This window comes from Empidonax traillii, unplaced genomic scaffold (genome assembly GCF_003031625.1).
Source record: "Empidonax traillii isolate 1590-97213 ecotype Southwest subspecies unplaced genomic scaffold, ASM303162v1 scaffold12:size2584012, whole genome shotgun sequence".
NCBI classification, from domain to species: domain Eukaryota; kingdom Metazoa; phylum Chordata; class Aves; order Passeriformes; family Tyrannidae; genus Empidonax; species Empidonax traillii.
Window position 1 is genome coordinate 1,946,662 of NW_020955205.1, and position 26,532 is coordinate 1,973,193.

General features: G+C 51.8%; 1 protein-coding gene across 12 annotated transcripts in view; it reads left to right on the forward strand.

The window, feature by feature from the left end:
• Nucleotides 1-1,725: 1,725 nt before the first annotated feature.
• The window catches only part of CPEB1 (cytoplasmic polyadenylation element binding protein 1), a 37,446-nt gene continuing 12,639 nt past the window's right edge, over nucleotides 1,726-26,532 (forward strand). For 2 of the 12 annotated variants that reach the window (XM_027889439.1, XM_027889448.1), the window contains exons 1-3: nucleotides 1,726-1,845; nucleotides 7,126-7,303; nucleotides 16,820-17,008. In XM_027889439.1, the coding sequence (XP_027745240.1) occupies nucleotides 1,831-1,845; nucleotides 7,126-7,303; nucleotides 16,820-17,008 (382 nt within the window). In that variant the 5' untranslated portion in view covers nucleotides 1,726-1,830. Of the gene's footprint in view, nucleotides 1,846-4,462; nucleotides 4,607-5,746; nucleotides 5,875-7,125; nucleotides 7,304-15,630; nucleotides 15,652-15,772; nucleotides 15,878-15,945; nucleotides 15,968-16,339; nucleotides 16,555-16,819; nucleotides 17,009-26,532 lie in introns of those variants that run through there. The other 10 variants (XM_027889404.1, XM_027889430.1, XM_027889455.1 and 7 more) reach the window with 9 other exon arrangements.

The window sequence follows — 26,532 nt, forward strand, 5'->3', positions numbered from 1 at the left end:
AAAAAAAGGAAATTTGACTCTATATTAGGACTTCTCCTCCCAGCACAGGCTGGGTGGGATTTCAGACAGCACTGGCTCTCTCTCCATCCAAAGCTGCAGCCCAGCTCAGAGCCAGGCCTGGCACTGGAGGCAGAGGATGAGCAAAGGACACGCAGGAGGAGGTCTGAATGCTGAACCGCCTCCGCTGCTGCAAAAAGGGGTGAGGGGCTTTCTGCTTTTTCCAGATAAGAGACAGGATAAAACCACCTTTATGTTTTCTGATGGGTGAGGAATCGCTGGCTGGGGCACAGCACCAATCACTGGATGTCAAGTGCTTATTCCACAGGGAAAGCCCATTCCCAAAACTCCATGGGCTGGAGCCACAGCCTCAGCGCTGCCTCACACCTTGGGATGCAGCTGTGAGCCCCAGTGATGCCACCACTCCATTCCCCTTAGGGGGCTGATTTAGGCTCTCAGGGGTCCCATCCCCTCACAGGGGGACAGGGAGAGTGCTACAAGCCAGCATGTGGAGAGCTGTTGGCACTGAGGGCCAGGGCTGAAGCAGAACTCACAGTGCCACCACCACCCACTCCACTGAGAGGGGCTGATTTAACTCCTTGGGGTCCCATTGCCTCATAGGGAGCTCAGTGAGCACCACAGGCCATGTATGAAGAGCTGCCAATGCTGAGGGGGCTCTGAAAGGGCTAAAGCCGGGCACCACACCACTGCTATCATCCCATTCCCTTTAAGGACTCCATTTTAACCCCTTGGGAGTTCCTTTCCCCTCACAGGGAGCACCACAGCCTGTGTGTGGAGAGCTGCCAGTGCTGGGGTGTGGCTGGGAGGGCTCCAGCTGGGCACCACAGTGCCACCACCACCCCATTCCCCTTGGAGGGGTTCATTTAATCCCTTGGGGGTCCCATCCCCTCATGGGCTTACCAAGCATCACAGTGCAAGTGCAGAGAGCTGCTGGCACTGAGGCTGTCCTTGGGGACCCCGTTTCTACCCTTGGGGGTCCCATTCCCTTCATGGGGGGGGGGCACAGTGAGCACCACATCCTGCATGTGAGAACCACCAGCACTGAGGTGTCCATGGGAGAGGGGCTGCAGCCAGACACCACACTGCCACCCTATTGCCTTTATGGGGGGCTGATTTAACCCCCATATGGGATCGCATTTCCTCACGGGCTCAGCGAGTGCCAACGCCTGTGTGCAGAGAGCAGCAGACGCTGAGGTGTCCCCAAGGGGGAGCGAGACCTGACACCACAGTGCCCCCTCACTTTCCTTACGAGGCTGATTTAAGCCCTCAAAGAGCCCCGTTTTAACCCCTGGGGGTTCCCACCCCTTCACGGGGAGCACAGTCCACAGCCCGTGCGCAGAGAGATGCCGGGTGCTGACAATGCCCTTGGGCGGACCCCATTTGAACCCCTCGGGGGTCCCACCCCCTCATGAGGGGCACAGCGAGCCCCTCATCCCGTGTGCAGGCGCGGCGGGCGCTGAGGGTACCCCGGGGGTCTCCGAGCGTCGCGCGGGGAGCGGCGCCGCCCCCTCACACCCCGCCCCGCCGCGCGCGCGGCACTCCCGGGCTCGAACGGGTCGAAGGCGGCGCCGAAAACGCCACGCGGTCGACGCGCGCCGCGCGCATGCGCCTAGGGTCCTCCCCTCAGCTGCGCCCCCCCCCCCCCCCCCCCCCCCCCCCCCCCCCCCCCCCCCCCCCCCCCCCCCCCCCCCCCCCCCCCCCCCCCCCCCCCCCCGGCCCATAAAAGCCGGCGGGGCGGGCACGGTCCCGCTGCTCCTGGTGTGCCCTCGGCATCCTCTCGGACCGATCGACCGCCTGCACGCAGCGCTGCCCATGGCTTTCCCGCCGGTGAGTGCCACCACGTGCTGCCGTCCCGAGCCTCGTGGAAGTGCCCTCGCCACGTGTTTTCACGCGGTGGGAGGGAGGGAGTTTCCCGCCGTTTAACCCGTGCGAAGAGCGGGTGGGAGCCCCCCGCTTACCTCGGTGGAGAGGGACCCGGGACCCCCATCCCACAGGAGACCAGAGGGGGGGATTCCCCTATTCCCTGTGCTAAGCGCTGGATGCTATTCCCCTTTTCTTTTGGATCTCCTCGAGGGGGTCGCGCTGCCGAGGTACCCCTGGGGGAATGGGGCTCTGAGGGAGCTCAGCCTCAGGGAACCCATCAACTGCCCCGCGCCGTCTTCAGGGAAACATTGCGGGACGCTAGGTCCCAGTCCGGCGAACGAGTGGTGCCTGCTGTTCCCCTCATCCTGGGTTTTTAGGGGGCTGAGGCTGGTCTGGAGGTACTGAGCTCTGGTTTGGATGGTGGGGTGTGTTTTGGCTGGAGGGGATTTTTGCTCTTGTAAGCGGTAGGTCTGTGTGCTTCTGAACCGCGTTTTTTAGCGTGTAAAGTGAATAAAGCTGCTGCTTTACTGTCAGCGCAGGTGTTGTCAGCCCATGTAGTGTCTCGCTGTTGTTGGTGACCCAGGAGACTCTGTCCCTACGTGTACTGTGTGGGCAAAGGCAACTTAAAGACAAGTCTGAAAAACAAGTTTGGTTTTTTTGGGTTTTTTTTTTGTTTTTTTTTTTTTACCCTTCGCTATTCCCCAGATGAAAGCAATTAACGCTCGATGTGGCTGCCCTTGTGATAGGCTAACAAGGTGTGTGCTGGCACCTGGAGCTCTGCTGAGGGTCTGCAAGTACAGCGGTGCACAGGGGCGGGAGCTGGGCTTTGTGAGGAGCTTCAGGAGCCTGTCGTTTTGCTGCAGTGTGTCTCGACTGAAAGTTTCCCTAAACCAATTAAAACCTTATTCAGCTTGGATAATATGCTGCAGTAGGCAGCTGTGGGTATTGCTTGTGTACAAGGCTGTTTGAGTGATGGCTTCAAAATGTTTTGCTCTAAGAAAAAAAAATACAACGAAACCAAGAAGTAGCTGTCTTGACAGGGAATTGCCTTTTAAAAACCAGAGTTTTGGCAAAAGCAGTGTTGTCACGAAGTCAGTGCTCCCCTGTGAATTAAGATCATCAGAATCCCTTCCAGTTTTGATTTTATCCAGCTGTGTCCAAGATGTCTTTGTGCAGTAAACCCTGCAGCAGTTCCTTAAGCTCAGCCTTGCTGATGGTGGGAGCGCTGGTGCAGCTTTGCTGGACCTTGTTTGAGATGAGCTCGGGGTGGGAGTGTGTTTGGTGGAAACAGTTACACCAGTGTTGTGTTTTGCCATGAGTGTAACTGACTTCAGCTTAGGAAGCAAAACACGCTACTAAAAAAGGATTTTTAGACCTTCCTTTCATTGAAGTATGGAGCCATCTTGACCTCGTTATGTTGAGACTGGCACCATTTTAACAGCATCTCAGATTTTTGTCTGGGGATTCAAGGCCCTCTTGGCTGTAGCTATAGGTACAGCAAACCCTCCGGGCATCAAGATGGTGGTGCCCAGGTGGGATTTCTAGAGAAGATATAAAAAGTAAAGGCTGCATTTTAGCTGAGGTGGATGAGCCTTGCCTGCTCCACAGCATCCCCAGGAGCTAATGCACATCTTGGCCATACCGGCAGCCAGACTGTGTTTAATGACTTCCCTAAGGATTAGGATATCCTAATCCTGTGCCAGTGCTGTTGTGATGCTGCAGGTTCTGCCTAGCCCAGGGATTTCATTATCTCTAGGTTTCCTGCAGGTGTGTCGAGGGCTGTGGAGGTGCCTTCGTTTCCACTTGCCTTGGACAGCTTCGGTGGGTTTTGCTGCACAGGTGTGTCTTGTCCCAGCAACACTGAGTGCTGCAGGTGGTGCCTGGAGTGGGACCTCCTGCAGGTAAACTGTGGGATTGGCTTGGGGCTGGTGGGCTGGGAACTCCAGGGGCCTGCCACCTTCACGATGCACAGCCAGCAAACAGGAGCTCTCTGCCGCTGTGGTAAGACTTGCTGGTGGTCTCTGTGTTACTCTGAGGGAGAGGTGAACTCCTCCTCCCCGTTTTATGGAGCTTGTTTTCTCAGTTCAGTGTGTCTTGTTTGGACTACTAGAGGTGTTTGGAGCCTGACAGTGCCCTCCTTGTGCCCTGGGGATGAATTTTATTGCTTGGACATAGGTTCTTTGCTGAGCCGGGGTACGGAGAACTGCACTCCTGCCTGAGCTTCATCTTGTCCCAGCTCGGCCACAGTGATTTAACCTGTAGCCTCAGCATCATTTGCTCTGTGGTGCCACGCCTGCTACAGGGAACTGAATTCCCCCTCTCCTCCGTTTGTGATCCAGGAACTTCCCTAGAAACTTGCAGCTCTTAAACAGCCAGTGGGTGTCTTAACAGGTGTCAGCAAGTGGTGTCTGACTCCTGGTGGCTTTAAAGCACCTGTCGTCTGGATCGGCTTGGTAAAATTGTCTGCTTCCCTGGGTTGGGATTGTGAGCTGTAGATGGGTGGAATGGCTGAGAATGACTGTTAGGTCCCTGGTTACACCTCGGTGTGTCTCACATTGTGCCTAGTCACTGCTGGGGCCTGCAGAAGGACCCACAACTGCTGCTGGACCAGTGCCTCTGGGAGCAGCGGGGATCGATGGGGCGTGGGCTGTAGCTGTAGTTTGTAGCTGCCGTGTGAAGGACTTCCAGGGAACTCTGGAGAGGCAGCGTTGCCAAATCCTTCAAGGTGGAGTAGGGAAAGCAAATCTGAGCTGGGCTCCGGAGTGCTTGTCTTAATGGGGGGATTCCACGACGAGGCCGGCTCTGAGGACACAGCCTCAGAGCTGGACTTGGGTGTTTCTGGTATATTTTGGAAATATTTGGTTTATTTCCGAGAAGAAAGGATTTGGGTGGATTCTCCAGCTATGCGTTGCAAACTCTTTCCACCGCCCTCTCCAGGCTGTTGGGGGTGGTTTGATCCCTGCATGCTCTGAAGACCTGCAGAGCTCTTCTCAAAGGAGTAGCTTTATTTTAGGGGTTGAGGGAGGAGAGTGAGCCACGATGCCCTTCCTACATGGGGCTGGGTGCTTGCTCCCTGTGTCCAGGATGCTTGCACTATCTCAAGGAGATCCCTGACAGTCTAAGGTTAATAGCTCTGTAGTGGAAGAGATTTTTGTGGAAAGCCTTGGCTGTACTCTTGCTGGTTTCTGTTCCTGTTTGGAGCAGGACTGGTGTAGCCAGTTGTGGGAAGCGTCAGAGACTAAACGAGCAGGAATGGGTGGGGTGCTCGGCTCGCCACTCGGGATTGTTTTGTCTCGCTAGCACAGACTCCGAGCGAAAAGCTTTGCCTCCCGCTGGAAGTGGTTCTTTAGCAGGAACAGGAGTAGAATGTGGAGTTCCAGAGTAGTGCCAAGGCAGCCTGATGCGGCACTTCTTTTTATTAAAGACGACTGGCAATGCTTTTGTAAATTGAGCTTCTGTACTCCAGCTGCTTCTTATAAAGATGACTTAAGATTCCTCTGCCTGTTCCCTCAGCCTGCAGCTCGCTTTCAGCCGTACCTGTTCTACTCTTGGAAATGCTCCCGCAGAGTCCCGGGACCTTGTCTGGGGTTGGGCTGAGCGTTTCAATAACCAAAGATCTCAGCCCTCAGAGCTAAAAAGGTGCTAATAGTCCTAAATGGGCTGTAGTTCTCCAACTATTGTTCAGGTCCCGCCAGGAGGCATCGTGCGAGTTGACAATGCAGTAGCTTATTCCTGCTGCTTCCAGGACTGGGTTTTGTTTGCTTTTTAGCTAAAGGGGGGAGGGGGGAGAAAACTGTCAGATTGAGTATTATAGCAGTAAAACTGCTCCTAATGACGAGGTAATGCAAGTCCCAGACATGGGCCGGGCTAAAATTGCCTTCTCCGCCTGAAGGTCGGTTTAGACCTGCCTCCCGAAAGATGACCAAGGGGTCATTTAGAAGTAAAACCAGCTCGACGCTTCAGACTTGCTTGCGAGTGAAGCAGAACTGTGGGGTAAGTGAGGCCCGAAACTTGCAGGAACACATCCAAAAGGTGGTGCTTGCATTAAATGTCTTCTTGACAAGTACAAATGGCCCAATTTAGAGCTTCGACGTGTGTTGGAGGGGCAGAGGCTCGTTTGGCAGCCTCGCTGCGGTTCAGTTCTTTAACTTGATTTGCCTAATAGCCGGGATTCTGCTCCGGAGGCCAGGACTGGCGAGGTTGTGCCTTCCTGCTCCTCTCTTTAACGCGGGTCTTAATTGCTGGAGATACCGATTGCTTAGCAGAGTTCTGCAGGCTTTTGGGTCGCGGGCAAATAAAGCTGATGCCCTCGGCACAAAAGTGTTGGGAGAGATCATGTTTAGCGGCTTCTAGATTGGCAGAGGCTTGAGTGTGGTGCAGCTGCTTCCCAACGAGCCTCTATGTCAGCGGATTGTGAAGAGAGACGGGGAAGCATCTGCTCTTCCTGATTCTCTGGACCGGCACCAGGGAGCAGGAGGGGTTTGAGCCTTCCCATCCACAAGCTTTGCAAGAGGTAATCTTTGTTTAGGATTGTCCCAAAACCTTGATACTGGTGAATCCGTGCCCATGGAGGGTTGAGCTGATTTGGGGTAACCTCCTTTGTGGGTAGGAGTCTGAAGGGAAGATCAGGATTTGATCCTCTACGTTTCCTTTGGGGCTGTTTGATTAGCTGGGAAGCAATGTTTTTGCGTTTTCTTTTTTTGCAAACCTGTTTTCTGAGGTGATTGCTGCTGACTAGGATCATTCCAAGATGTTGTTGAGAACTCTAACGCGGGTGGGGAGGTGAGCCCTGCTCTCCTCTGCTGTGTGTAGGAGAAGCTACTGTGGTTCTTTGTGGTGTCTGCCTTGACCATGAGCATCCCCCTGTTTCCCAGTGTCAGGAGGCTGATTCTGGGGATAAGGCGTGTGGTTCTGTTACCAGATCTGCTTTAGTGTTGTGATGTGCTGGAGAACAGCAGCAGGGAGCTGTGTTCACAACCCAGTTGGTTTGGGTGCTGTGGCTGTTCAAGCCCATCCCTGGTACCTGTGTGTGGCAGGCAGTCTGCTTCTATGTGCATTGCTGACAAATTGCTGACCCGTTTGCTTAACTGCTTCTTTAATGCCAAGAATTGGGCTTGAGTGTTGCTAAGATCTGGAGCGAAAGCTAATGTGAGTATTGGAGGCACTCCAGCTTTCCACAACGTGTCGAAAGCTGAGTGCTGAGTACTTGCCTATTTGACACAAATACTTGTTCTTTTTTACCAGAAGGAAGATCCTGGGAGGAGCATCAGAGACTGCTGGGATAGCCCGAATGCCCCTGCACTTTCCACTTGCAGCAATGCAGATATATTCCGCCGAATAAATGCCATGTTGGACAACTCCTTGGATTTCAGTGGAGTCTGCACTACACCTGTCACAAAAAGCAAATGTGACGCCCTGCCAGGTGAGGGATGTGGCTGGGATGGAAGGGGGCTGAAGTGGGGAGGCACTTGGTGGGACCTGGTGAATATCTGATGGTGGTTAACTGTTGGTGGGGTGAGTGCTGTCATGTGCTTGGGATCTTGTGATCAGAGGTGCTTGGAGTCAGGATTAATGCTTTTTTGGTCCTGAGAGGCTTCACTTGTGTGCCTGAAATGAACCCATGTATTGCCTGGCAGTGTGGAGGTTCCTGGGAAGGTTTGCTTGTCTCCCTGTGATGCTGCAGGATGGGCAGGATGTGAACACTTGCTGCCTGACCTGCCAACTCCTGGTGTGGAGCAGACTGCTTTAGCCTGCCTCTCCTGGAGGCAGGATTCATCTGCTTGCAGGTTTGGCAAAGCTGATCAGCTGCATACATTGAAATTTCAAAAGAATTTTGCATAACCATGTTTGCCACAGGTCAGTTAACCTGTATTTAAGAGCACACCAAAGCAGCACAGGTGGGTGCAGACCTTCCTGCAAAGCAAGCCTGGTGTGATGAAATCAGTGCTGCAAGGTCTTGTTTCCTCCAGGCTGAGGGGGATAGGTATGTTCTGCTGCTTCAAAACAGAAGTTCTGTGCCAAAGCAAAGAGTGTTGGCTCTGGTCTTAATTTTATCCAAGTGAAGGACATACTTTTGTCCCTTTGCAGCAGCCCAGGTCTGCCAGTAAATGTACCTGTGCCTGATGTTCCTCTTGCCAAAGCAACGAGCAACAGTGCTTGTGCCAAGGATTTGGGCACTCGAAAGAGATTGCTGTTGCCTTTCTCTAGCCTTTGAATTATAGGGTCAGTAAACGTTTCGGCCATTATTGGAAACAAACCGACCCTTTGGACATGTCCCAAAACAAAGTGGGAAGTAAAGGGCTAAACCTCCCCGGCTGGTGACCTTGCAGGCTGCTGTGGGCAGAGCAGCTTTCTCTGCAGTCACTTGGAGACAAGGCTGGCTTGGGCTCATGGATAAACCCAAGTTTTAGTCAGGTGGATGTGTGGAGAAAAGCTCCAAACAGGTGTCTGGGCACCCTGTGGGCCTCTGTGTGGTGCCTGTGCAGTGTAACTTTGTTCTGGGCTAGTGAAATGACTGCTACCAGATGACTTCCAGTGTAGCTTAATCTCCTGGGTATTCGAAAGGCTTAGCACCTTGGACCAGGGGCTGATCTGGCCATGTGAACCTGTGCTGGCGCTGCAGAAATACCAGAGGAAGTGAATCCCTTTGTCTTTGAGGGCCGGATCTATGGCCAGCAGTGCTTGAAGCGTGCTAAAGTGGCACTGGAGGATGTGCTGGGTACTCCTGAGCAGCTGAGTAATGAATGATAACTAACTCATGTCAGTGGTGTGGTTAGTGGTGCAATTTTAGAGATTTGCTGTTGGACTGAGCTGGTTTGACCTTTCTTGTCCCCTGGCACAGTGGGAGTCAGTGCTGTATCTGATCTGCAAGCATAAGGGAGGAATAAACCAAAGTATTTTCCTTTATCTCCATACAATGAGTTCATGAAAGAGCTGTTTCTGGCTGTCTTATAGAAATCTTAGCTATAGCCTTTCCTATTCCATTTGGAATGGGAATGTTTCATAGCATCATAGAACATTTTCAGGGTATTTCCTAATTAAGTTTCAGCTTACTTGCCGAAGTTAACCTGGTTGATAGGGGAATTGTCTCCACCTTCTATGGCAAGATTCATCCTGTGAAGTTGTAGGTTAGTTCTGGGCTTAGAGCTGGCACATCAGTTTTAATTTGCAGTGCTGCTTTCTAGACTGAGAACTCTTCTCAGAGGAATGGGGGTGTTTGCCTGGCACTGAAGTGGACCTGCTTACTAACCTGCTGCTTGTGGATCTTTGCTTGCTTTGTCTGTTCCTGTGGTGTTTCTTAGAGATGTCTGCAGTGGAGAGTCTTTCCTGGTGTGAAGCTGCTGAGAGGTGGTTCCTTGGCTGGAAACACCGAATTTCCCTTCAGCCATATTAAACTGCTTATGTTTCAGGTGATCAGTGAGTAACTCCTGTTGAAGATGCCTTGTAGGACAAGTGCAGTGGGACTTGCATATATAAAAAGGGAGTCTCCCTCTTGCAAATGTTATTTTTGCTGCAGGGAAACCGAAGTTGGACTTTGGGGACACCCCAAACAACTTTTTGTGTTCCTGCTGTGGCAGCTGAGGCCAGTGTCCTTCCCCAGGGAGTGCTGGCACATGCCACTCGTGTAGCCTGTGGACCAGGGTAGGGGCCCTGCTCAGCAGTCGCTGCCCTGACATCAGGCTTTTAGCTTGTACTGAATCCCTTGTGCAGTGGCACAAATGGTTGTGGTTGAGGAAAGAATTCTTCACTTCCCAAAGGATACCGGGTGCTGCTGAGTCAGGCCTGGGGAGTGGCTGCCTTGAGTGCCCTCACCATTTCAGCTGGTGGAAATGTGAAGGTGCCTCTGGGCTGTAGGGGAGACTGGTAACCAAGAACAACCTGGGCCAGCAGTTACCAAGTGTAAGTTGGTGGATGAGTCAGCACCTGCCAGAGCATCGGCAGCACAGACCTGTGGGTCTCCTGGAGTCTCAGCCTCGTTTCTTCAGTGGGACCAAGGACCTGAATGCAGCGGCTCTGTGAGCTGAGAAATGCTGCTCTTACTGTTTAATGGATTGCTAGTGAGAGTCTTTGTGAGAAAAGCTGGCACTGTTAGCAAGGATGTGAATCCTGGGACATCAACGATCCATAAATGGGGAGATGCTTTGGCACCTGGACCCTGGCCTAGGTTGTGCAAAAAGTCACACCTGATGGCTGTATAGCTGAGCACTGAAATTCAGAATATAGTATAGCTAACTGCCCACTGTCCTGGGCAGATGGTTTAGCCTGGAACTGGCTGTTGGACCTTGAACAAGGATATCCTGCCTTCTGTGAGCCTGGCTTCTGGATAGGTGACCAACAGAGCAGAGATCCTTTGTAGTATCTTGTCACTGCTCCAAGTCAAGTCACTTCTGAAGAATTCCTGAGCCTGTGGCACTTTTACTTTGTTCAGGAAAAACTGGGGTACTTGAGTTAGTCTAGATTATCAGATCAGGCTTAATGAGCCTGGAGGTCCACCATAACTACGGTAGGTATAACAGGTGAAAGGACTCTTCTTACAACTTAAACTCTTTTAATGGGAGAACTTAGGGAAGAGATTTTATTCCAGGAGTGTTAAAGCTTGGATTTGAATCTGTTTGTGGTCCCTCAAGCTTTTCAGTTGTCATCTTCAGGTCAAACTAAATTTATCCTGGCTTGGACTTGTGTTGAAGAAGGCCCTTTGAGCATTAAGAGGATTACACGTGGTGGAGAAGGGATGGCAGAAGTTCATGACCTTTCACTAATGCTATTGGGGAAACACGTGTGGGGACAGCTTCCTGGGTGCACAATGAGATCAGTACAGCAGCAGTCTGAGCAATGTGAGAGGACAGGCTGATTCAGCACTCTGGGATCCACGCAGCTGGAGTGTTATCCCCATCCAGGCAGAGTTGGGACTGGCATTGGAGGCTCAGCTTGTTGTACCTAATGTTTAGTCTCTGTAAAGATCAGTTTGCAGCTGCTGATAATCCTTGGTGAACGTGGTTGCCTCGTCAGAATCATCTGTATCATCATGCTCAGCCTGACCACCACTTCTGAGGTTGCAGGGGGGCTGCTCCAGGAACTTTCCAAGCACCAGGCTCAGGCTGCTTTCCCAAACTCTGGGGTACAGTGCAGGAGTGTGGGGAGAGCTGTCATTGCAGAACCTGTCTGGTGGCTTCTGGGACAGGATCATGGTGCTCCAGAACACCTGCCTGTCAGGTTGCTTCAGTCATCTCTAGAGAAAGGGAGAACCTCCTCAGTGCAGACTTCAGCTTTTAGCCTGTTTTTGGAGGTGGGAGAAAAAACGTGGCCTTGACAGATGTGGGAGTCAACATCTCCTGCTGGAATGCTGCTTGTCCTTGAGCGGCTGCTTTGAAAGGAATGTGATTTTAAAGCGGCTCTGCATGTTCTTCACTGGTCTGAATAAGGATCTGAGCTAGGTCGGTTTCCTGATGCAGCAGGTTGTTTGTTTGCCAGGCTTTAAAGCTAGGACTTGTTGGGTAGAAGGTGCTGCTACCAGATTTGGTTAAAAAAACCCCTGAATACTAAACCAGCTTTTGAAATAATCCTGTTCTGTAGGCACCACTTTGAGCCTGAGCAGGAGTAAAGCTCCCAGTTGAGTTTTTGCATGCCTGGTTTTGGCTTCAACTGAGGGCAGTGCTGGCTTAGAAAGAACTTAGAAGAAGGTGCCACCAAATGTCCCAGCTGCATTGATCTTCCTTTTGTTAAGCTCTACTCATTTAACAGAGACCAAGCAGCCATTATTTTGGTGTAACTTAACAGTCCATTGTATGAAGAAATGGGAGATGCTTAAATGATTTCCTGTGGATGGGAGTGGCTTCAGGTGCCAAGCCTAAAGGCTGTTAGTTGTGACCCATCAGGTCCTAGTGATTCTCAGTGGCTGCTTTTTTAAAGGAAAACTGAAGGACAAATGCAAACCCAGACTAGCTGATGACTAAATTGGCTTCCTGTTTGCTCTTAACTGCAGTCAATTAATGATCTATCACTCATTTAGCCATCCAAAAGTGTCTCTGATACTGGAATGTAAATTCCTCTGCTCTACTCTGCCCTGCAGCCTTGAAGGAAGGTGCAAGACAGCACTGGATGCAGTCAGGGAACAAAAGGCTGTAGGATGCAGAGACCCAAAAGGTAGCTCTCCTTACCTGTAGTGTGTGGGGTTCCCAAGGTCCTGAGGCAGAGTGTCAGCAGGAGGTCAGCTGGAGCTGGCAGCTCAGAACTATTCTGCCTGCCCCAAAGGAACACTGGATGCCAGGCACACATCTGGAATAGTGAAATGCCACACTTGTGCCCCAGGAGAGGAGCACAACTACTGCCTGTGGTCCTGGCCTTTGGATTTCCAGTGTCATATGTACAAGTCTTAGTCTAAGTGGGTGTGATACTTTTCTGTACTGGAAAAATGACTGTAGTAAATAGTTTTTGAAGCAGATCAGTGTTGTGCAGAGAGCAGGTGCTTGGCCTGGAGCTGTTGCACTCTGCAGCGGTCACAAACTGAGTTGTGTTCCTGAAGATCCAGCAGTTTCCTGATGTACTGAACTCTTTCATCAGGTTTTGGTGCTGTACTTATGCGATGGCCTCTCTTACTCCTGGAAGAGGGAGGTAGAGCAGCAAGATTGTTGCAGTGTCTCTTCCTTGGTTTCTGAATTAACTGTTTACCAGCTGTTGAAGTGTTTGTCACTATGGAATAAGGCAGACTTCTTCATCTGGCTGGGAAACAGGTCACACAGCAGCAAGTGTCTCCACTTGAGGAAATCTTCAGATTAGAGGGGAGATGCTTAGTTGTGTTTCAGATAAACCTCTTACAACTTGTATGTTTATGACTAACAAGTGCTTTTCTAGGTCCCTGATGATCTCCACTGTACTTTGGGAATACAAATGGCTGATCCTCTAAAAGCTTATACTTGATATTTGTTTTTCTTGTGTGCAAAATGCACTTGAGAGGCTTAATTTTCAGGGATGCAATTCCCAGCCTTTACAGCTGGAGGCATAAAGAGGTGTGAAAGGAAAAGCAGTGCTGCTGTTGCCAGCTACCTTCCCATTTGTCATCCAAAGGCTGCAGAACTGCTGCCCTTGCCTCATGCTTGTCTGGATTTGGTTTGGAAGTTCAGCCTTAGTCAGAGCTTTATCAACAAGGTAAGTCGGGTTTTGTCGGGGAACAGAGCTTACAGCTGATCTGGGCTTATCCTTCCTCTGCCTTCAACACTAGGGGGCCTCGTTCATAGAGGGGCACGCTCTGTATTCAGACTCTGCTGGAAACCAACCTGTGGGAGCAAAGGGAGAGCTCTTCCTGGCAGTGGAGGTGGTAGGAGTGGGATCTAGCTTGTTTGGTTCATGTTTGTTTACCCATTCTGAGAAAGTCCAGAGGAAGTAGGGAACAGTTTTTAAGATAAATTCCATTTGCTGAATTTTAAGCTGGGTTTGTGAGTGGCCTGGGTTTGGAAGGCTCAGAGATACGAACATCTTTATGCTTGGTTGAAACATCCCCTTTCAGGAGTGTCTGATGGCACAGGGGTGCTGCTGCTGTGGGATGGGGACTGAATCATGCTGCTCTCTTAACCTCTCTCCTGTTTCTCCTGCTGTCTTAACCCACCTGCCACAACCTGCCTGTGGATCCCATTTTCTACCAGGCTCTGTGTGTCTTTCCCATTCAGGCTTAGGCTGTAATTTCCTAAATGCTTTGCTGTTTCAAATGCCTGGTTGGTGCAGCCACGCTGCATACCAGATCAGGGGAATGAGCTAGGCTTAAAACTAACTCCCTGTGGCTTGGTTTTAACCAGATGAGCTCCGCAGCCCAGTTTCCTGTGTGGAAACTACCCTGCCTAAACTGGTGTGAGTGGGGATGGTGGGCTGGGGTGGGGTCAGGTGCTGGGAGCTGTCCCTGCCTGCAGGTGAGAGCTGAGCTCTGGTGATCCTCTTCTCTAAGAAGCCTTTGGAATGTCTTAAATCCAGCGCTGACCATTGAAGCCTGGAAAATGCAGCTTTCCATGGGGATGGTGGTGTGGAAAGCTGTCCAGCCTGTGCTGCAGCATGTCCTGGCTCCAGGGATCTCCTGGACAGGCAACATCACGTCAACCAGGAGAGCCGCCTGCTCCAAGACCAGTGAGGGAGTGTTTCACTGAGGACTTTGATCTCATGATGCTGCTGAAATCAAACCGAACTGGCTCAGGAGGTGGCAACTCAGTCTCTCCCAGACGCTTGGGCACGAGCCCAGGGCTGGTGCCAGGATGGTTGGCTTCCAGTGGCAACTCCGGGGAAAAATCCAGGTTGGAAAGACTTGTGCTGATGGTTGGGCCTTGGAAAAATCTGCAGCGAAGCATTTGGGTTGGGCCACGTCAGGTTGCAAAGTGAAGTTATTTAGTATTTGGTAGGTGTTTAGCTATGAATAACTTGAGGCTATGACTCTCTAGACTTTTTTTTTTGGTTGGAAATTTAATTCTTTCTGCTCTAGTATGTGATTAGTTTTGTCTACCTATGGCACTTGATTACTTTGTAACAAATTTCTAGACTCTAGCCTTTTAAAAAGAACTATTCCAGAAATCTGCTTAAATTCTCCTTTAGGTTGGTGTTTTTCCTGGATGACCTGTATCCATCTTTGAGCCTGACTGGGAGTGTTAAAGGAGGAGCAGACTTGTGCTGGCTGTTTGCTTCTGATGGGAAAAGGTCTAATTAAAAACTGCTGGTTATCTAAGTGAATTCTGCTCTGTGCCTGAGCAGTTAAAGCTGTAACTGGATTGCAGGAAGCTTGTTTTTATTGTGGATTGAAGTCATCAGAGGGAATCATGGATCTTTTGAATTTGAATCTGATTTGGTTTGATTAAACAGAACAGCTTATTTCCTAGAAAAATGCAGATAGTTAGGGAGAATGTGGATGGGTGCTGTGGAATGAGTGCTTCCTGTTGCTGATAAATTTGTTCCTTATTTTCCTTATTTCTTCAGTAATCTGTTTCTTCCAAGCTGTTTGGGCTTGGTGGGAATCAACCTTTTGAGTCCTAGCACGATCCTGGTCCTTAAAGTGCTGGGAGTCTCCTGCTGCCTGGGATGTCTGGGATCTGGGCAAGAGCACAGCACTTGTACATTTTCATAAATGCAGGGATGTTGCATATTCATATGGGCAAGTTGTGGTTGCTGTGGGAACTGAGTTGTCTGAGCACTGTGCCATGCCTTCTCCTCCCCGTGTCCAAAACAAGCAATCCAGCTCCAGGAGGAACTGATGCAGTGAAATGCCCTGCTGGAGATGCAGTGTGATGCTGCCGGAGAAATAGTTGATGCTGTTACAGGTGCTTGGTAGCAATGTGACTGAATTGGCACTACAGCTTATACTAGTACTACTAGGAGTAGGAAACACCCCAGTGGGTGCTATCCTGGTGGAGTGCTGTGGAGGAGGCTGCAGCTGGGAGGGGGAAGGTGGAATGCTGCCAGCAGGTATGGTTGTAGCTTCTCTGATCCTGCCTGTGGTGCCACAGCCTCCTTGCTGGGATCTGGGAATGCTGGCACTCCCCAAATCACCATGGGGTGAAGTTGGATCCCACCTTTGATGGCATCAGTGACCTGTCACATATAGAGTACCCAACCGCCACCAGTCTCTGCCTGGGCTTTGCTCCTGGGCATCCGAGTGGCACGGGATGTGGCTGTGGAAAAGGAGGCCAGGAACGCTGTCAGACTGTCTGGGATGGCTGGGGCTGCACGTGAGGGATAACGTGACAGGCTGGAGTGACTGCAGCGCCCGCGGAAGAGCCAGGAGTGGTGTGTGTGAGCGAGGTGTACATCTGATGGCACCGTGGGAGGCTGTGGGGGCAGGGGGAGGAGGAGGAGACAACTGCTGCTGCTTGGAGCTGGCTTATAAATGCCCTCTGACTCAGATTTCGGGTAGCACAGCTGAGCATCTTGTGGTTTCATCAACCCCCAGATCCCTACGTTAAACTGGAATTCTCAGACTATGAACCTGCTGTGTTTCCTTAGGCTGTTGTCACAGGCTTAAACAGAGGCAAGAATCCGGCGTCTCCAGTACCAGTAGGCTTGTGAACACCCTGCAAGGGAGGGGAGGGCTGGGAAGGGAGGACCAGGCGGGCGGAAGGTAAACAGGCCGTGAAAAATTCCTGGTGTGAAATGGGTTCAGCCGGTCCTATTCCTCCTGTACCAGCGGGATGTGCCTGCTCAGGCTGGACCCAAGATAATGGGCTGCTCTCTGGGTAGCGGGGGTTGAAGGTTATCCTTGTTACTCAGGGGTAAACAATGCCGAGTCAGTGAGGCACAGTGGCCAGGCTGAACCAAACAGATTATGCCAGCAGAATTGTGAAGCTTTGCATCGGGTCTGAATTGGAGCCAGCAGCTGGAGGCTAGCCAGGACTAAAGTGTTTTTGGGTTTTGTGGGTGGAGGGAGGCGGGGACAGGAGAGCTGGGTAGCACTAAAACTAACTGTCTGCTCTGTCGCTGCTGCTGCTCTCGTCGTTGCTGGGGGGATTGCTGCCTTGAGCCTGGTGTCTGCTGTGCTGGGGAGCCTTGCTTTGTGCTGCCTGCCTCCCCCGATTCACTGGAACTGCTCCTCTCTCCTGCTGCTGCCGTCTTGTCTGTCGGGGGAAATCTTATCCTTTCTTCTTACCTTTATTTTGTAAGAGCTGATGCAGTTGTCTTGCATGGCTGAGTGACGTCACTGTCAGCACAGTAAGCATCAGCAGCCTGGTCACATGCTGACCCAGTCAGTAATGCAGACGGGATAGGAAGGTGGAGGGGCTGAGGGGGGTGGGGGGCTGGATTCTGGACATATGGTAGCCCTCCCTTTTGGGGTGCAACTGCTCATTGCAGAAACCGTGGCTTCAGAGCAGCACGAGACCTGGCTCGGGGCTTAACGCTTTGAAAAACTCCTTCTTTAAAAAGAAAAAAAGCAGCCCTGAACTCTCAAGCTTCTGTTTGTTCTCCATCTGAGCAGACATCCAGGACTCTGAAGAAGCAGTGACAAGCAGGATGCTTTTCCCCACATCCACGCAAGAGTCTTCCCGTGGCCTCCCAGACACCAACGATCTGTGCCTTGGCCTGCAGTCCCTCAATCTGACAGGGTGGGACAGACCCTGGAGCACCCAGGACTCTGACGCTGCAGCACAAACCAGCACACAGTCCGGTGAGTCTGCTGACACATGCAGCAACAGTTGTTGGATTCCCTGTATGTTTTTGGCTGGTTTCAAGCTAATGTGGAGTGATGTGCTTGTGTAACAGGGTGCTGGTGGGGGCTCATGGGGGCTTCTCGACCCGTGGTGCTTGTGTAACGCAGCTGAGTTGGGGAGGCTGTGACTGCCTATGCCACAGCCCCCTCTGATCTGCTGTCAGTTCACTGCAGGCAAGAAATGCCTGGGGTTGTTTTGCTCGGAGCTATAACGCTGGTGGAGGAATAGCCTCTCCGGGAGAGGAGAAACCCTCTTGCTGTGTCTGGAGGGAGTGGGTGGGGGGTGTGGTGTCAGGAGGCTGAATGCTCCGGGTAGGAGTGAGGCTGAACTTCGCTCCAGCAGCCCCAGGAAATCCCTGGTGGCAGGTAGCTCTGCAGGTGAGGGGGCTGTGCTTGCAGAGGGACCCCTCCTTGCCTAACTGCAAAGGTCCTGGCAGCCCTGGCACTGCCCAGCTGCTGTGGGGTGTGGTACAGCCAGCACCCAACAACTTCAACCGGCAGCTCACTGGCTGGGTGGGAGACTTGGAGGGATCCTTCTCCACTCCCACGCTCAACTAGAAATAGCGGGCCGTGCCTGGCAGTGGGCTGCAGGAGATGCAGTGGAATGGCTCGTTGTTTTAACTCTTCTGGTCCAGCACAAACCTATGTGATGGGCAGGGTGTGGGCTGGCAGCCACATGCTGCTGGCTGGTGTGCCCTTCCCCCTCAATCCTCTCTAGTCTGTTTTTGCAGCTGACATTGGATGGGGAGTTCTTGGGGTGCTGGTTGCTTCCTCTGAACAGTGTGAGGTTTAGTTAACTCTTCCAGAGACACCAGCCTTCTCTGTTAAATCACAAGAAAAAAGGGTGCTGCGTGCACAAACTTAGTGCATCTGTTTGGCTTGGTGTTGAAGCAGAGGTGTAAAACAGGGAAGAATTTACTTCCCCGACTTTCAGGGCTATAAAAACCAGTTTCACAAATGGTAGTGTGTTCGTTCAAGTATCAGTCCGTGGAAAGATCTAGTGCTTTGGCAGAGTTTGTACAAGTTCAGCCTGGTTGCTACAGAAACTCATCCCTTTATAGCAGCACGCTACTGCTTTGTTAAAAGGGGAGTGCATTGCTGCACAGACTGGGGTGACACAGAGGCCCCAGGCATGGAGTTGGTGCTGACAGGAATATAGAGAGCTTCTGGGGGGGGCTGGGCAGTGGGATTTGCCCATGTAGGTGTTGGGGAGGGGGGGAGACAAGGGGGTACTGTTGACCACCTCCATCCAGGGTATGCTGCCCTTGGGATAGGAGAAGCTTCTGGGACACAGCCCTAAATGTTGCTGCATGAGTTGTAAAACAACAACAAAAAGCCCCACACTAGTGGGGTAGCAGTTGGAACAGCTTGATCAGCACAACACATCTAATTTGCACAAGTCTTGGTGTGGGGCCTGCCTGTAGGCCCTGGCACAGGCACTTGGATTCTGCCTGCAGCAGGCGGCTGTAGCTTTATTAAGCCTCGCTCTGCTCCAGTGAGCAGATCTCCACATGGTCCTGTGGGCTTCCCCTAATGAACCAGGGAATACCACACACTCCTGTCCGTCCTCCTTTCATTGCCAGCCGAAACCTTGGAAGGAGAGGGAGAAACAAGTTGTTAGTGTGCAGTGGGCTGGCCTGGTGCCTTAGAGATGTGCTTTGAGCCCCTTCTAGCTGTTGGCAGCCGGTGGGGCCCTGCTGGTCTCTGTCTTTCAGGATCTTTAATGGATGAAGAGCACACTTAGAGGAGTTAGACACCCCTGTGAGTGGCTCTGCTGCTGCTGAAGCCCCAGCTGCAGGCTCAGTGCTGCAGAAGAAGGCTGGCACATGCAGTGGCGGCCACTTGGTGCGGATGTCCCAGCCCTACCTGCTCCACTGTGCCATCTCCAGTGCTCCCTTGGCCAGCTTCCTGCCAGGAAGCCTTGGCAGAGGCACGGATGTCTCTGCAGTGCTCCGGCAGGCAGGCGAGCAGCGCTGGCATGAGCCTGGGGTGGGCTCTGTGCCTTGCAGGCTGGGCACTGGGCTTGGCAGGGCCCTGCTGGTGGGTTCCACTACCAAGGATGGAGGGGCTGCTGGTTTCAGGAGGAAGGAGACGATTTGAAGGTGCTCCAGTGACCTCCCTGCTTGCAGAGGGTGTATCTGGTGTCAGGTGCCCCCGCTGACTGCAGCACATCGTGCTGGAGCTCCTGCTGCCGCAGAGGCCTGGGAAGAGCCATGGGAAGGATTGAGCCTCAGGCACGACCCTGGGCTCTGATCTGCGCCCTACTGCGTGTTTGCAACAACCTGTGGTAACAGCTGCTGGAAGATGGCACCCAGTGCTGTCTGGAGAGGCCTGTTTCCTCACTCCTGGTATTCCTGTTGGGGCATGAAGGGGGAATGGCTGGGATGTAAAACCTGCCCAGCTGCAGCTGTGCTGCTTGCGCAGAGGAGGCTCTGGCCTCCAGCAGTCCTGTAGAGGGTCCAGTTGCCCTATGGCTGGGCGTGTCCTGGTTCAGAGACAGCTTTCTCCCTCTGTCCCACCTTCCCTTCCCAACTGTGCAGCAACTGGGCAAGGAGTGCTGATAGTCTGGGCTGCTGTTACTCTCCTGCTCTGAGAATGCTGGAGATGGTGTGTGCTGGCTGGAGAGGTTAAAGGCTGGTCTCTGGGCACAGCTTTTGTAGCGCTTCAGCTACCCATACCTCCCATGTCTGCAGAGCCTCAGCCCTTTCTCCTTCCTAAGGGCCCTGGACTGGCAGTGGAGCTCCTTGGGAGGGGAGAGCTTATAGTTCAGGAGCATCTCTTGAAAGACTGTGAAGCACTCTGGGTGGCAGGGGAGTGTTCTGCGTCTGAAAGCTGTGTGGATCTGAGGAACTGGCAGATGCCGGTGTTTCCAGGTGGTCATGCTATGACAGGAAGAGGGAGGACGTGGTGAGGATGCTGCTGAAGCCGCAGCTGGCCTGGCCCCAAGGCCTGGGGTCTCCATCAGGGTGTCCTGTGAGCAGGTGAGGCTGCAGCAGTGCTCGGCGTGTCTGGGGACAGGGAGGACCAGCGCTGCCAAGCAGAGCTGTTGTGCCGCTGGCACCCAACCGTTTGGAAGGTTCCAGCAGTGACTCAGCTGTGCAGACCCACAGGGAGGTGGCTGGAAGGGTGGAAGTGCAAAAGAAAAAAACCTAACAATCAGTCTATAAATATTGCTGATGTGGTCCCCTGCAGTGCTGTGCTTGAGTACTGATGAGCTGGGACCTCCTTTCTTCTCTCTGCCAGTGCGGAGCTTCCTCAGCCTGGGAAGGACCTTTGGCTGCAAACCCATCTGGTGTCACCTTGCGCTCCTAGGGCGGTGTCACCACGCAGCTTGGTGCAGTGGGATCAGGTGCCTGCTGATCCAGAGACTGGAGAGCAGCGGGGATGGTTTGTATGCCCCAGTCCTGCTAGTGTACCCCATTCCTAAAGGGCTGCTGAGCCCCTTGCACCCCAGCAGGGTTATTTGTGAGTTTTCTTGCTGCACCTGGTGCCGTAAGACACTGAGGACACGTGCTGAGCCCTGGGGAGTGTGCCAGAGGCAATGCCAGTCCCTGGTGTCTGGAGAGAGGCTCTCTCTGTAGGCAGTAACTGCTGCAGGCTTGAACTGCCGGCAGTTATTGGCTGTAGGATTGAACTGCTGTCTCATAGCAGGCAAAGCATTTCAAATCTCTGCTGCCACTAGATCTATCAGACTGGAAATACTTCAGCAAGTCCTAGAAACCTGCTCTGTGGCCTGGGGAGGGACTTCTGCAGGAAACTGGCCCTTAACACTTCCAGTCCTGCCATTCCTGGCTGTATTTCCTGAGGCAGTGTTTCCCTGTCTTTTAAAGTAGCCTCACAGTAGGCAGGCACATGTGTTTAAAACTCAGAGTTAGTTCATTGCTCTGCAAAAGTGTGTGTGTGGGGGGGGGGTTAAGAGGCAGTGAGATGGGACTGCCCTTGATGGTATCCTTTACCTTCGCTACCCTATTCCTCAAGGGGCACAAGGAAATGGGGTCTCGATCCAATTTTTACCTGGAGAAACAGCAGTGCACAGCAGATCCTTGTGCAGATTTTGGGTCTCCCTGACTGGTTTTCAGCTACTTGGTCTGGCTGATCTGTCCTGCCCTACATTGGGAACTGTCCCTATGTGGGACAGCAGACTTGCCCACTGGGAAATCGTCCTAAAACCAGCCTCTTTAAAGTTTGCAATGCTAACCTGCAAGGGTGTTTTCAGCAGGATCAGATCTTCCAGAGAGGATTTTGGTCTCTCTAGGTGAAACCAGCAGGTGAGCTCTTCTGATGGAGCACCTTGCTGTATCTACCTCTCTGCTTGTTGTGTGCCCCTAAAGCTGCTGGTGCAGCAACAGATCTGAGTTTTTCCTTGAATCTGCTCTTGAGACTGCGACTCCAGCCTCATCTGTGCCCTCTGCGGGGTGGCTGCTGCTGTCTCATTCTCCAGTCTGCAAGGTTGCAGCTCCAGTCACTCTCGCTGAGGAAATTGCCTTTGGTAGGGAAATGCTGCTGAATCTTCCCAGCCCTTGGTTCTCCTGCTTCCCAGAGCACAGCAACTCATTTTTTGCAACAGGCTTGCTTATCTGTCGTTGCTTAAAATCTGCTAGGCTGGAGCTGCTTGCTGTCTGTTGTTGTGTGTTGCCTGGCAGATAGCAGAGGCCTCTGAGCATGGATCACTCTGAAGTCTTCAAGGCAAAACACACCTCTGAAGGATGAAAGAAAAGACCTGTTGCACAGGCAGATTGGTTGTTGTCATGGACTCCTGCGTTCTTCTTGAGAACAGCAAGAGGTATTCATAAGCTGCTTCTTCAGGTTGGACCGTGTCCAGTGTCCTCAAATGCTGTGTGTGGTGGCAGGTACCTGAACCCACCCAGGTGAGTGTTGCTACTCACCCTGGGGGTGGCTGTTCATAAATACACCGTGGCAGTTGCTGGCCTTCCTCAACCTGCTAGTTTGAGTGCTTGGATGCAGAGCTTGGGGCAGAGGATTTGGGTGAGGGAATTCCCAGTCCTCCTTCTGTTTAATTTGCTGCTAGACTAACCCTGCTCTATAGAGCTCTCCCTTGTTCACGTCCGGGTCTCTCTCCCTGCTGATTTTCCTTCTGTCTTTTGAACATGTGGCTTCAGAAGACCTAGTTGTACCCTCAACTCCTGCAGATTCCTGCTTGACTGTGTAAAAATCCTTCAGCCTGTGTTAGAGGAATGTTTCAGAGGCTCATCCTCGATGGGAGAGCTCGGCATTTGGATAACACTAGGTTGGCACTAGAGTATCTGAGGATAGTTTTTCTGGCTCTCTAGTGAAAGGAGAGCTTTGGGTGCAGGGAGCAAACACTTCATCTGAGTAAGACACACTCAGATCTAAGCCCAAGTCTGCTTAGAAAATGCAGTGAAAGATTCTTTCACACTGCTGATGTTGTGGCTGCTAAGGCAAAGAGACAAGGCTACCTGTTGCTGTCCTTGGACCTGTGCCTGGTTCAGGTAAACAGGTATCCAGAGTTTTGGTGGTGTTCCTGAATTCCATATTCTCAGTGCCTGCTGTTGCCTTGAAAGAAACACTGGCTTTCCCAGCAGCCTGGTGATGTTCAGGGAATAGTAGAGGAAGCACAAACATGGTGATGGTGCCTCCTGTGTGGAGTTTATGGATGATAATGGCATAAGGGAATAAAACTAGGAGCTTCCTTGACCCTCCTGGTCTCTTGCTTGGTGCTTATACTCCAGGAGTACCTGAAAGCTTGTCCTGTGCCATCCCAACTCTTGTTGGGCTTTTCTGAGGCTGCATTTGGTGTGGGTGCTTAATGGGCACTTGTTCCTTGAGTGTGTTTCCATAAGGGCTGCTCATGCTTCGTGGGCTGATTCCTTAGTGGCCGTGCTGAGGAGTGGGAAGCAGGGAAGCACTTAATAGCTGCATCACTGCTCATGTGGCAGCAGTATTTGATCCTTAACAGAACAAAATATATGTATCAAATAAGTAAAAGAAGTATCAAATCTGAGCTTGCAATTGGTTTCTAATGGAAGTTGCTCTTAATCCACCTCTTAAAGCTTCCATTTGAGCAGCTCCTTCTAAAAGAGATTTATTTTTATCTGCACTGATGCTGTAAAACAGAAGATGCAAATAGAGGAGTAACTAGTACAGAAACCCAACCAGCATTTCTGCTTGTATCCAGCCAGAACTGAAGTGGGTCAGAGCAGCTCCAGTACTGTGCAGGAGGTGTGTTGGGGGAGCAGGGGGGCACCACCCCAAACCTTCCCCTTGGCTTCTATAGGGAGGGGTGTTTGTGGCCTCTGGAGCAGCCAGGTGTGCAGAGTGTCCAGTGGTGGTCTGGAAAACATTTGGAACATCTGGAATTGAGCCGTAACAGGTGGGTTCCCTTCTGAGGAGAGCACTGGAGCTGCTGTTTGGTGGCTCTGAACTACCCCAGGCTACTGGTAGCTTACTCTTTTTGTGACTGATACTGGAGGTAGCAGCAGGGTGGTTTTATTGTGTGCAAGCTATGGCCTTGAGGGTAAGATTCATTCCCAAAATTGTCCCAGACTGAAGAGAAATGGTGTGGGTGGGTTTTCCTCCAGCCCTTGTACTGCTACATGCTTAAGTAGTAGATTGGATGGATGATTCCTTGCTGGACAGAGCTGACCTGAAAGGCTCTGTCTGCTGCAGCTCCACTGATGGGAACATAGGAGCTCTCTAAAAGAGGGCTTGGATGTGTTTTTTGGTTCTGTACCTTCATTGCAAACTCCACAGTGTGTGCTGGACTGAGTGCTTCCACATGAAGCTGGGATGGGGAACAGCTTTGGGAGCTGCTCTCCCAGTGTGCTGGGGCTGCCTGTAGCAGAAGGTAGGAGTGATGCTTACCTTCTCTTCCTCTTCCCCAGCTCTGGTGGGACAGGCCTAGAGTTCAGCATCTCCTGCTGCCTTAGGCCTGAGTTTGTGGTGCTGTGTTGCCCCTGGGCATAGTGATAACCAGGAGTGGCATTGTGAGGTGACCTGTCACTGAGGTGTCTCCAGGGCAGCAGAGAGCACTGGGCCTGTTTGTACAGCTGAAGTCCTTCCAGCTGACTTCTTATGCAGTGGGCCGGCTGTAAGAGAGCTCTTAGTCCCCTGCAGTGCTCTTGGCAGGCTGGCTTTTTTTTTTAGAGTAACTCAGGTTGGAAGGGACCTGTTGAGGTTATCTAGCCCAACCTCTTGCTCAGGGTAGGAAATCTGCTGGAGGGTGGCAGAAATAGCAGTAGGCCAAGGGGGCTGATGAAGCTAATTCCTGGGCTTGACACAGTGTTCCCAGAACACCACCCCTTAAATGGGCACCTCCACTGGGCTGACTCTGAAATGATCCACTTCAGGTGGTGCCATGGTCCTTGAGCTGTCACTGCACAGTCCCTGCCCGGTGCTGCTGTAGGACTGAACACATGGGATGTGGGCTGGGGCACTGGGCAGGGCATCTCCAGCCAGGGCTGCACCCTGGAAACACATCTCCTTGTGCCTAGTCCCTTAGGCACTGGCAAAACAGCTGAATCACAGGTGCTGTCTGTGCTGCTGCCAGCGCAGAGGCTGCTCCTGGGCACAGCAGCTGCTGCCACCCCTTTGAGAGGGATGCGGAGAAATGCCCAGCTCCTTGTCTCTCTGGCTGGTTTTCTCCCCAGGAGTGCAGAGGGAAGATGAGGCAGACCTCCAGAGCTGTGATGCTGAGGTGTGCAGACCTCTGGAAGATAACTGGGAACCTGCAGTTGTCAATGGTGGAACTGGGAGTGCCAGTCTGGCAGTGGCTTTATGCCAGCTGAAGGCCTTAGTGAAGCTTGTATGCCACTTCCCAAATAAGTTGCATTTGAGACTAAAGCCTGTCCTTTTCCCAGTTGTTCTTCCTTTACTGCTGCCTTGTCTGGAGGGGTAGGACCCATGGCCTGCTCCCCTCACCCCCCTCCAGAGAACCCCCTTTCTAAAGGAGGTGTCTTGGACTTGCCACCCTCAGACTGATGCAGCTGAGAGTGAGGATGAGTCACCCTTGTTAGCACAGGTAACACAGCAGAGTTTGCACCTTGGATGTTGCTGCAGATAATTGAGAGGAGTTTGGTACTTAAATATAGAAGTGTTTGTTCTTGAGGCTTGCAAAGCTGAAGCTTGTTGTGCAGAATTTGACCTGAATATGTTGACTTTTAAATCTCTCTGGGACTGATACATGTTAAAACCTGCTGTACTTCAGTGTTCTGATCTTTTTAAAGACAGTTGTGGCAGCCTGCTTAGTGAATGCACCTGGACACTTCTAATTCTGAAGCTGATTTTAGCTGTCTTATCTTTATATTTACCTTGGGCATCTCTTCTCCTTTCCTAGAAACATGGAGGAGTTAATTCCCTTCCTTAGGAAACAGTGAGCCTTGTTATCAACCAGGCCCCACTCTTGATGCCGGAGGAGGACTTGTGCTTCCCGGTGTTAATGCAATAAGCTTCTCTCTGTTCCAAGTTCTGCTGCTGTTTCCATTTTTCAGGGCAAGTGACTTACCATGTTGGTGACAGAACCAAGAATAGACCTCAGGTGTCCTGACTCTAATTCTGTGGTTCAGCTGTGGGATCATGCTGCCTTTTTTTATTCCCCTGCCCCCTTCTTAGCAAGCCAGAAATAGCTGCCCGAATATCCTCAGTTCTTCTTTGCCCCAAATGAAGAATCTGTGAGGGCAGAGGTTCCTCTTTTGTAGTTCAGAAACAAAACAGAGGCTGTGCTCTAGTTATTATTTAGATGGTAGTTGCTGCTGGTTTGATTACTTCTGCAGTTTTGGGAGCTGCTTTTCTTGAGAGCTGGTAGTTGGTTTGAGATGATTGAGACTTCTGTGATGATACAGCCCAGAGAGAATTGTGTGCCTTGGACTTGGGTCAGCTCCTCTTACAACAGCAGTGACTGATTTTTTCAATGGAGTAATGGGAACAAAATCAAATTGGGAGGATTTAAGCTGGGCAGGACCTCTGGAGGTATCCAGTATGCTGCTCAGGTAAGCTCCAAGGGCCTAAGGACAGAGTTCCCCTCCACCTCTGGCCTTGTCCTGTGACTGCTCCACTTAAGAGTAAGAAATTCTTGTGCCACTGCTCTTGCTGCAGCTTTTTCAGTGCCTTTGTGTCCCCTGTAAGAGTTTGGTGGTCTGTAAATGGAAGGGGGAATCCAGTGTCTGCCTTCCCTCTGCCAGCAAAGCCCATTCCTGTGCTGCAACCCCACAGCTGGCTGTGGCTCAGTTGGTGGCCCTGTGGCCTCAGGTGTGCTGGCTCCTCACAGGCAGCTCCAGCTCCCACGGCTGCAGGGTGAGAAGTGCTAAAACTTTGCTTAAGATTAGACTGGAGTACTGATCACCCCTTCCCTGCCTCTAGCTTTGAGCTGCTGACAGAGGGGGAAATCTCACCGTGGCAGCTTGTCTGGCTGTGTCACTGCCTGACGTAGAGATGTAACTGGAGCTGTAGGAGGAGGTTGAGGTGCCCATTTGCCTTTCAGACATGCAAATGTTTCTCTTGCTATG